The sequence below is a fragment of the Megascapheus bottae genome, chromosome 1, assembly GCF_031878675.1.
Source record: "Megascapheus bottae isolate mThoBot1 chromosome 1, mThoBot2.hap1, whole genome shotgun sequence".
In the NCBI taxonomy this organism is placed as follows: domain Eukaryota; kingdom Metazoa; phylum Chordata; class Mammalia; order Rodentia; family Geomyidae; genus Megascapheus; species Megascapheus bottae.
Genome location: NC_143509.1, coordinates 28,789,685 through 28,800,775, shown reverse-complemented (window position 1 = coordinate 28,800,775; position 11,091 = coordinate 28,789,685). Strand labels below are relative to the sequence as shown.

Genomic DNA, 11,091 nt, shown 5'->3' with positions numbered 1-11,091 from the left:
CTTTCTTTTCTTCCTTTCTCCCTCCCTTCCTTTCCTCTTTTCTCCCTCTTCCCCCCTCCTCTTTTTTTTTTGCCAGTCCTGGGCTTGAGCTCAGGGCCTGAGCACTGTCCTTGGACATTCTTAAGGCTAGAGCTCTACCACTTGAGCCTCAGCACCACTGCTGGCTTTTTTCTATATATGTAGTACTGAGGAATTGAACCCTGGTCTTAGTGCATGCTAGGCAAGCACTACCACTAGGCCAAACTCCCAGCCCTCCTTTTTTCTTTTTTTTTTTTAATAATCCTGTACCAGCCACAGAAACTCTGACTCTCCCTGAATTCATTTGTGGAAGCCACAACACTTCTAGCTTTTTGGTGGTTAATTGGGGATTAGATTTAGGTTAGCGCTCTACCACTAGAGCCACAGCTCTGCTTCTGCCTTTTTGGTATGTAATTGGACATAAGAGTCTCAGGGAGTTTGCTGTCATGGCTGATTTTGAACCACAATCCTCAGATCTCAGCTTCCTGAGTAGCTAGGATGATAGGCGTGAGCCACGGACACCAGATTTTCCATTTCTTAATTAATCTGGGTTTTTTTTTCCCCTGCCCCTAAATCTTGCCCCAGGGGGATCCCCTGTCCCTAGCCTCTCCTGCCCCAGGCAAGTCCCTGTAAACCCCTGGGGCCTATTGGCTTTTGCCATTTAGGGGAAGTGTGAGAACCCCTCCCCCTTCCCCTGTGGTTTCCTTTCCCATCCAGGGCTCAGCCACTGGTCCCTGGGTGTCTCCACAGGGTGGATATAAGGGGGTAGAGGCGAGCTGGAGCCTAAAGCAGGCATGGGGGGGGACCCCCAGCTTCGTTATCAGCAAAAGACCTTTGCAGGCCTCCAAGCCTGTGTTCCTCAGGGGTCCCTGCTGCTCTGTCTTTGGACCTCTATCTCCATCTCTGTTTCCCCTTCCCTCCTCCTGTCCCCTGTCCCTTTCCTGGGGATTTCCCTGTCACCAATGGCAGTTGAAGCAACGGAAGGAAAGGCCCCTCTACCAGCAGTTGAGGGGGGGAGGGAAGGAGGCCATGAGGTCACTTCTGCCTTTTGGGACCTCCATTCCCCACCCCACCCCCAGAAGCGTCCACTCAGCTCTACTCCAAGGTGGCCAGTGGGGGCTGAAAGATTCCTCTGGCTGGTGAGTCAGACCTGGCGGGGGTGTGGGGGGAGTCACTGGGCTTTCCCTGGGGAGGTCTCAAGTCCCCTGCTTCCTATCCCAGCCGCGGGTATCCCCACCCCAGAACCCCACAGAGAGCCACTGCAACCATGACCCCAAGACACCTCTTGGTCCTCACACTCTGGGCCGGCTGTTTGTACCCCAGTGGAGGAAAAGGTGAGTGGGAGCGGTGGGGACAGGGGAAGGAAGGTGGCCAAGCAAGGGACATTCTCTAGGGACTGGCTCTTGCCTACCCACCTCTGGGTACTGTATATGTAATAGTGAAACCAGGTAACCAGCCGTGATACAGATGGGGAAACTGAGGCATGGGGAAGGAAGAACCTGGGGAGGAGGGCTTGACAGCCAAGAGTGGCGGCCGCAGCATGCAGGGTTGGTTCCTTTATCCACTGGCTGCCTATCTGTGGAGTCAGTCAAAAGGGTCACGTGGCCAGGCACTTGTGCTTAGCTACTCAGGAGACAGATCTGAGGATCATGATTCAAAGCCAGCCTGGATAGGAAAGTCTGTGAGCCTCTCCCCTCACATTTTTTTGGGGGGCAGTCCTGGGGCTTGCACTCGGGACCTGTGCACTGTCCCTGAGCTTCTTTTGCTGAAGGCTAGTGCTCTACCATTTGAGCTATAGTACCACTCGAGGCTTTTTCTGTGTATGTGGTCATGAGGAATTGAACCCAGGGCTTTGTGCATGCTAGGCAAGCACTCTACCACTAAGCCACTAGGCACGCTACCACTAAGGCATACTTCCAGCTCCCAGAGAGTCTCTTATCTTCAAGTAACCCCCAGGAAACGGGAAGTGACACTGGGGCTTGAAGTGATACAGTGCTAGTCTTGAGTAGAAGTCAAGGACAGCACCCCAGGTTCTGAGTTCAAGACCCAGGACAGGCACAAAAGAAAAAATGAAAGCCCTTGTGAACAGTTAACTGCGCCTCTTGATGTGCATGTATAGCACCTACTGTGTGCTCAATACTGGCTGCCAAGTGGTGGGGGGGCGGGGCGCGGGCAGTGAATATGTGGTAGGTTTGTGACAATCTCTGGGTGAACTTGAAACTCACATGCCCGTCCCTTATTCAGGGACCCCAGAGGCTGTGAGCCAGCTCAGGGTGCAGTGCCGTGCATCTAGATACCCCGTGGCTGTGGATTGCTCCTGGACTTGGTCACCAGCTTCTAATACCACAGGGCCAACGTCCTTCATTGCCACATACAGGTAAATGGAGTTGGAAGGGACCCCTCTCCTCTCCTCCCCCCATCACCTCCTGTGATGGGCTTCTAGGAGGAGCCAGAACCCCTGGGAACACACAAACCCCAGCTCCCAGAGCAGCCTGAACAACAATCAATTCCTAAGGTGCCATGTGGCTCATTATGGGCCCATGTGCTTGAAAACTCTACATCTGGTGAGGGGCGTGGCTCTGATGGCTTGGGGGCGTGGCTCCAAGGAGAGGCTGTCAGCTGTGAGGGGCGTGGCTTAAGAGGGGGCGTGGCTCTGTTGCTGCGAGCTCTGGCTTCAGTGGTTGGGGGAGTGACTTCCGCTGTGAGGCGGGCGGCTCAGAGTTGTGGGCGTGGCGACAGTGGCAAGCCGAGACCTAGCTACGGGAATGCAGGGGGGGGGCGGTCCCTGTGGGCCATGCATGACTGATCTTGCAAACCTGTAATCCTAGCTACTCAGGAGCTGTGATCTCAGGATCAAGATTTAAATCCAACCCAGGGAGACAAATCCAAGACATTTATCTCCAATTATCCAGCAAACAGCCAGGCAAGCTCCCACACTGGCCAATATGTAAAGAAAGAAAAGAAATTGGTGAGGTTGCTTGGGTGTTAGTGGCTCACGCCTGTTATCCTCACTACTCAAGAGGCTGAGATCTGTGGATCATGGTTCGATGCCAGCCCGGGCAGGAAAGTTCCAGAGATTCTTACCTCTCCAATGAACCACCAGAAAACCAAATTGGAAGTGGCACTGTGGCTCAAAGTCATGCAGCACTAGCCTTGAGCAAAAAAGCTTAGGGACAGTACTCAGGCCAAAATACAAGCTCCTAGGCAAACAAAAATAGCATGAAGTAGTGGATGAGGTCAGTGTTAGTATATATGATACAAAAATCACCTATTTTAATATAACTTATGATTTATGATTTGCTACTTTCTTTTCCTTTATTTGACTTATATATTTATACTTAAGATAATTTTACTATGAGTATTAAAAACAGTTCCTTCTTTTGTGTTGTTAGTCTCTTGATTTTGTATTTCAATATTAGTTATTAGCTGGTGGTGTGGCCCAGCATGGAGCCTTTGCATAACATGTTGTGTGAAGCCCTGAGTTTTAGCCCAAAGACCCTGAAAACAGGGAAATATTGATTTCTTTTTGTTTTGTGTTTGAGTGCGCAAGTTTTATTTTCCCCCGGTCCTGGGCTTGAGCTCAGGGCCTGGGCACTGTCCTTGGACTTTCTCAAGGATAGAGCTCTACCACTTGAGCCTCAGCACCACTTCCGGCTTTTTTCTATGTATGTGGTACCGAGGAATCGAACCTGGGTCTTCGTGCATGTTAGGCAAGCACTCTACCACTAGGCCAAACTTCTGGCCCATGAGTGCATAAGTTTTGAGACAAGGTCCATATATGTGGCCTGAAACGGGGGATTGTCCTGCCTCAGTTGCTGAGTAGCAGGATTATAGGTATGCATCACTTCACCTGTCATGGAACATTGTTAATATTGCAGGAAGTTGTCTTGCACCTCACTGAATTGTCTTGAGATTTTTTTTGGGGGGGGTCCGTAATGTGACTTGAACTCTGGGCCTGAGCACTGTCCCTGAGCTCTTCAGCTCAAGGCTACCATCCCATCCCTTGAGCCACAGAGCCACTTTCAAGTAGTGGCTATTTTTGTTTCCTGTGCTGACACAGGGTCTAGGTGCTGTCTTTGAGCTTTTTACCTCACCAGGAGTCACACAGCTCCAGTTCCAGCTTTTTGGTGGTTAATACGAGTCTCGGGGACTTTTCTATCCAGGCTGGCTTGTAACTACCATCCTCAGGTCTCAGCGTCCTGAGTAGCCAGGATTACAAACGTGAGCCTCTGCCACCCTGAATCTCTTCTAGTTCTTTTTTTTGGGGGGGGAGGGTCATGGGGCTTGAACTTGGCCTAGGCGCTGTCCCTGAGCTCTTCAGCTCAAGGATACCTCCCTACCCTGGAGCTAAGCCCCACTTCCCGTTTTCTAGAGGTTAATTGGAGATAAAAGACTTAGGTTCTCTTGTGCACGTGCTGGCTTTGAACCTTGATCCTCAGATCTCAGCCTCCTGAGTAGCTAGGATGACAGGCGTGAGCCACCGTGCCTGGCTTCTTCTAGTTCTTAACAAGCCTCCGGAGCCAGGCTGGTGGGTAGCAGTTAAATAAACTAAGATTTCCCACTCTGCTCTTTTGGCCACGCCCACAGCCACACCCCTCCCCTCCGGTGAATACCTTGAACCACGCCCAGCACTCCTTGGTCCCGCCCCGCCAATAGAAGCCACGCCCATCACCACTAGAGCCACGCCCCTCGCCTCGAACCTGGACCACGCCCCCATGGCTGGAGACACGCCCTCCACTGGAACCGCGTCCTTGACCGCTTGAGCCACGCCTCCAGCCGCGGTCTAGACGTTTTTTTATTTTTGCCAGACCTGGGGACTTGAACTCAGGGCCTGGGCAGTTTCCCTGAACTTCTTTTGCTCCAGACTAGCATTCTATCCCTTGGGCCGCAGGGCCACCGCCGGCTTTTTCTGTGTATGGAGGTGGTACTGGGGAATCCACCCAGGGCTGATGCATGCATGCTAGGCAGGCACTCTCCCGCTAAGACACACTCCCTCTCCCGCTTCGTCACCAGAGTCCCACTAGGGTGACCGAAGTTGGGGTGCCCCGCGGGGCCAGTGCCCACCCCGGCGGCCCGTGCCCACCTTCCCCTCCTTTCCCTGGGGAGGAGGGCCGGGAATGGCCCAGGCCCTGACTGCGGCCCTCCCTGTCCAGGCTGGGCGTGGCCGCGCCCGGGGACAGCCGGCCCTGCCTGCAGCCGGCCCCGGACGCCCAGCGCTGCTCCATTCCAGACGTGCGGCTCTTCTCCATGGTGCCCCACGTGCTCAACGTCACCATGCTCCGCCCCGGAGGCGCCGCCTGCCGCCTGCTGCCCTTCGTGCCTGAGCACCTCAGTGAGTGACAACCCCGCCCTCCGTGCACCGCGCCCTCCCCCTGTGCCTGGTGCCCCGCCCCCTGTGCCTGGCCCCGCCCTCCGTGCACCGCCCTCTGTGCCTGGCTCCGCCTTACTGTCCCGCCCCCTGTGTCTGGCTCCTCCCTCCGCGCCCGCTCCCAGTGCCTGGTGCCCCGCCCCCTGTGCCTGGTCCCGCCCTCTGCGCCCCGCCCCCTGTGCCTGGCTCCGCCTTACTGTCCCGCCCCCTGTATCCGGCTCCCCCTCAGTGCCCCGCCCCCTGTGCCTGGCTCCGCCCTCCGCGCCCCGCCCCCTGTGCCTGTCTCTCTCTCTCTCTCTCTCTCTCTCTCTCTCTCTCTCTCTCTCTCTCTCTCTCTCCCTTTCCCTCCCCTCTCTCTCTCTCCCCCCTCTTTCTTTCTCTCTCTCTTCCCCCCCCCCCGTCCCGCCCCCTCCGCTAGCATCCCACCCCACACAGGCCAGGGCCATGCAGGGCTCCACATGTAGCTATGTCACACTCGCTTCATTTCCATATCTCCCCGAGAAAAATACAGACATCCCCCCAAACTCAAGCCCTTCATCCTAGCTACTCAGAAGGCTGAGACCTGAGGATGGTGGTGGGAAGCCAGCCCATCAGCATGTTCATGCATGGCGACATCCCCTGTGAGAGGCCTAAGATGGGGACGACCTGCACCCACCTGGGTACACAATGTTCCATCCACACATTGGAGTGTCATGCAGCCAGGAACACGACAAAGCTGTGACCTGTACCACCACGTGGAGAGACCCCCTCCTCAGGGAGAGAAGCAGATGCAAAAGGCCCACAGTCTGAGGCTCCATTGGAGGAATGGGATGGGAAGGGGGGGACCAGTAGTTTGGTTGCACTCAACACCACTGAATTGAGAGTTTTACAACATGTCGACTACACGCCAGCCATAGCAGCCGGCTGTCTTAGACTCCCTTCCCCGCTTCCTTCTGGGCTCCTTCGTTTCTTGTCTGCTCCCGGTGGTCTGTGGGATGGAAAGCTGTCCACCACCCTTGGGCTCTCCCCTAGAGTAATAAAGGGTGCTCAACCTGGACTTGGTTTTGAGTCGGTGGATAAATGAATGAGTAAGTGAACAGAAAAATAGATATTCAGGTGGATGGGTGGATAGATGGATGGGTGGGTGGATGAATGAGGATGGATGATGGATGAATAATGGATGAATGATAGATGGCTGGTTGTATAAACAGCTGCATGGATGGAGGGATGGACAAATGAGGACAGGAATGGATGACTGATGAAGGGATGCACACATGATGAAATGACCACTGTCCCTGATCTTGCTCTTGCTGTTTCCTCAGTCAAACCAGATCCTCCAGCAGGTGTACGCATGAGCCATGTCTCTGGGCAGCGACTGCAATTGCAGGTGCAATGGCAGCCACCACGATCCTGGCCCTTCCCGGAGGTCTTCTCCCTCAAGTACTGGATCCGCTACAAACGCCATGGAGCCACCCGTTTCCGCCAGGTGAGGAGGAGAAGGGAGGCCTCAGGGGCTGTGGAACCTTGCACTGAGCTCCGGGTTACACAGCAGATCTACTCCAGACTGTTCACAACACGGGGGTCCCTACAAGACCCACAACAGCCCAAAGTCCACCCACAAGGTGGAATATTACCTAGCCGGGGACAGGGTGAGCTGTGACCCATGCTAAACATGGAAGGGCCTGGAGGCCTCTGGGCTCAGTTTGAGGAGCAGACAAAACAAGCACCCCAGTGTGCAGCTGAACTGATAGGAAGTTTCTTGAACAAGCATATCCAAGACAGGAATTGGACTTGTGGGGCCCAGGACATGGAAAGGGATGGGGTGCTACTCATGAGGACAGACCTGCTTTGTGGGTGGTGGAAGGTTCTGGAACTAGAGATGTTTGGGCATCATCATGAAATGTACTAAATGCCCCAGAACTGTCTGCATTAAAAGGGGTCATTTTGGGGGGGCCAGGAGCTTGGCCTAGTGGTTAGAGTGCTTGCCTAGCATGCACAGAGATGCCCTGGTTCGATTCCTAAGTACCACATACATAGAAAAGCCAGGGGTGGCTCAAGTGGTAGAGCACTGGCCCTGAGGAAAAAGCCCAAAGACAGTGCTCAGGCCCGGAGTTCAGTCCCCAGGACTGGCCCCCCAAAAGGGGGGAGTCATTTTTATTATGTTACCAGATTTCACCCTGATAAGAAAAAAAAATACATGGCTTTAAATTTTAGAAAAGTTTTAGAAAAATGCAAACTAAGCCAGGAACCAGTGGCTCACGCCTGTGATCCTGGCTACTCAGGAGGCTGAGATCTGAGGATCACAGTTCAAAGCCAGCTTGGGCAGGAAAGTCCAGGAGACTCTTATCTCCAATGAACCACCAGAAAACCAGAAGTGGGACTGTGGCTCAAGTGGTAGAGTGGTAGTCTTGAGCAGAACAGCTCGGGGAGAATGCCCAGGCCCAGAGTTCAAGTCCCAGGACCGAACAAAAACAAAAATAGTAAAGTAAAAACTAAAGGTCGGGGTAGCAATGAGTGTCAGAGAGAGTTGAGGGTACCAAATAGCCTTGAATGCACACATGAGTTGAAGGACTTCCATGGAGGTTTGGCCTTTGCAGTGATTTCTAGAATGTTCTGTGTAGAAAGAAAAATGATATATCCAGCAGCTCTGGTTGCGCAGTTCTGGAACCCCAGCTGTGGGGAGGTAGGAAGGATGATTTTGAGTTACTGAGCAGCCTGAGCTATTGTGAGAACAAGTCTCAAAGGGAAATTGTAAGTTAGGTGTCAGTGTCTGTAACCTTAGGTACTTACGAGGCTGAGATCTTGGAGCTCTGGCTCAAGTGGCAGGCCACAGAGATAACACCCAGGCCCTGAGTTCAAGCCCCACTACTGACTGACCAAAATATTTTTTGATTGTTAAGTTAATTTTGTGTGTAGGGGGGGATCTCTCCCTCATACCCTCACATTCTTCCACTGAGTTAGTCCCGCCACAGATATTTTTCCATTTTAATATTTAAGCCAGGGCTCTGGTATGTAGCCCTCCTTCCTCAGCCTCCTCAGTGCTGGGATTACAGATGTATACCACCACATCTGGCAGATAGGGCAATGGGGGGGGGAGGGTCATGGGGCTTGAACTCTGGGCTGGGCGCTGTTCCTGAGTTATTCAGCTCAAGGCTAACATGCTACCCTTGAGTCATAGCACCACTTCCACTTTTCTAGTGGTTAATTGGAGATAAGATAGTGCCCGGGTTGGCTTTGAATCTTGATTCTCAGACTCAGCCTTCTGAGTAGCTAGGATGACAGGCGTGAGACACCATACCCTGCTAAATCCTAGCAAATTGTGAGCTCACATAATGCTGAGCACTGAGGCTCACGCCTGTAATCCCAGCTACTCAGGAGGCTGAGATCTAAGAACCAAGGCTCAAAGCTGCATCTAGGATGGCTTTTCTTGTGGTGACACAGACCATAGTGTGGTACCCATACACGGTTTCTTTTTGTCTTTTCCAGTTCTGGGACTTGAACTCAGAGCCTGAGCACTGTCCTTGGGCTTTCTCAAGGCTAGAACTCTACCACTTAAGCCACAGCACCACTTCTGGCTCTTTCTTTTCTTTTTTTTTTTTTTTTTTTTTGCCAGTCCTGGGCTTGAGCTCAGGGCCTGAGCACTGTCCTTTGACTTTCTCAAGGCTAGAGCTCTACCACTTGAGCCTCAGCACCACTTCTGGCTTTTTTCTATATGTGGTACCGAGGAATCGAACCCGGGTCTTCATGCATGCTAGGCAAGCACTTTAACTACTAGGCCAAACTCCCAGCCCCACTTCTGGCTCTTTCTATGTGTATGGTACTGAGGAAGTGAACTCAGGTCTTCATGCCTGCTAGGCAAGCACTCTACCACTAGGCCACGCTACTGGCCCCATGGCCTCTTTGTTATAAGCCCACCACAATGCAGTCCACTGCAGGCTCCATCCTGAACACCTTGCATAACCCAGAAAGGCTCCAGATGCAAACATCATGGTTGGATTGAGTTTCGCCTTCTTCATTTCTCCACTGTCAATGTATGAACACTTGAGAGCCAACCAAGTCACATTCATCCATGAGAGGGTTGATAAGGAAATCCACGTAGCCTGGGCAGTTGGAGGCTGATCCAGAACTTGGCATCACGGCAAGGTGGTTGGCGTAGTGTGGGGCTCAGTGCAGGATAAGCCCTCCCACCTGCCTTTTCCTATGACCTGTGACTCTTGCTCGCAGGTGGGACCCATTGAAGATACCACCTTCACCCTCAGGGCTGTGCGACCCCACTCCAGGTATCTAATCCAGGTGGCTGCTCAGGACCTCACCGACTATGGAGATCCCAGTGACTGGAGTTCCCCTGCTGCTACGTCCATGGCCCTGGGCAAGTAACCGGGGCTTCCCCTGAGCCCCTAAATGGGGTCTGGATCCTGTGACAAGCACCCCACACACACTGATGTATGTCTGAGAGTGGGGGAATCCAACCGGACTGGTTGCAAATGGTGACCTGGATGCTGCTGAGAAGTAGGGAAGTTTTGAGCCAGTGTTTCTGCCTCTCTGAGCCTTGCATTCCTGGCCTGTGAAATGGGACTGTGTCCTCCTTCAGTTGAGCACAGTGCAGAACAATACAAAAAAAAAAGAGATGAATTCCAAGTATTTTTAATTAAACAATCTAATTACCAAAGAAGCTTTGTTGGAAACAGCACGCCTCCCTTCTCACTGGTGTGTGTGTGTGTGTGTGTGTGTGTGTGTGTGTGTGTGTGTGTGTGTGCTGTTATAGCAGAAACCTAGAATGATTTTTTTCTTTCTGGAAATAGCTCAATCTGTCTGGAAACTGGAAGTGAAGCCCATCAGGCACCAAGTTATTACAAACCCCATATTTATCAATATCTGATGTGATGGCTCAGGCCTATAATCCCAGACTCTTGGAAGGCATAGGTAGAAAGATGGCAGTCCAGTGTAACCTAGGAAAAACTATGAGGCTCTATCTGAAAAATACAGACCTGGGTGCTGGTGGCTCAATGCCAGTAATCCTAGCTACTCAGGAGGCTGAGATCTGAGGATCCTGCTTTGAAGCCAGCCCAAGCAGACAAATCCAACCGACTCTTATCGCCAATTAATTACCCAAAAGCTGGAAGTGAAGTTCTGGCTCAAATGATAGAGCATTAGCCTTGAGCACAAAACCTCAGAGAAAACACCCAGACCTTAAGTTCAAACCCCAGGACCAGCAGAAACAACAACAGTGAAAACTGCACATACACTTTCAATACACTGGTAGTGGTTTGCCTATAAAGGACAGTATTAGTACTGAGATTTGAGGATATTCTGAGATTGTCTGTCTATAGGATTGAGGGTCATGAGGAATCAGAAAAATTAATTACAGGGGCCAGGAGTTTGGCCTAGTGGTAGAGTGCTTGCCTAGCATGCATGAAGACCCGGGTTCAATTCCTCGGTACCACATACATAGAAAAAAGCAGGAAGTGTTGCTGTGGCTCAAGTGGCAGAGCTCTAGCCTTGGGAAGAAGAAGAGGAGGAAGAGGAGGAGGAGGAAAAGAGGAGGAGGAGGAGGAGTTGTTTAATTACATATGTAAAGTCACCAGTACAACCAACCATCATGTTCTCTGCAAAATATTAACCATAGCCAAGACATGAAATAAGGCTAGATGCCCTTTAATGGATGAACAGGTCAAGCAAGTGTGATACACACACACACACACACACACACACACACAGTGGAATTT

The 11,091-nt window shown here is 52.2% G+C and overlaps 1 protein-coding gene across 1 annotated transcript; it reads left to right on the top strand.

The window, feature by feature from the left end:
* Nucleotides 1-1,250: 1,250 nt before the first annotated feature.
* On the top strand, nucleotides 1,251-9,922 carry Ebi3 (Epstein-Barr virus induced 3). The gene is made up of 5 exons (XM_090329030.1): nucleotides 1,251-1,352; nucleotides 2,263-2,395; nucleotides 5,172-5,350; nucleotides 6,688-6,851; nucleotides 9,590-9,922. The coding sequence occupies exons 1-5, from the start codon at nucleotides 1,286-1,288 to the stop codon at nucleotides 9,740-9,742; spliced, it is 696 nt and encodes a 231-aa protein (XP_090185156.1). The 5' UTR covers nucleotides 1,251-1,285; the 3' UTR covers nucleotides 9,743-9,922.
* Nucleotides 9,923-11,091: the final 1,169 nt, after the last annotated feature.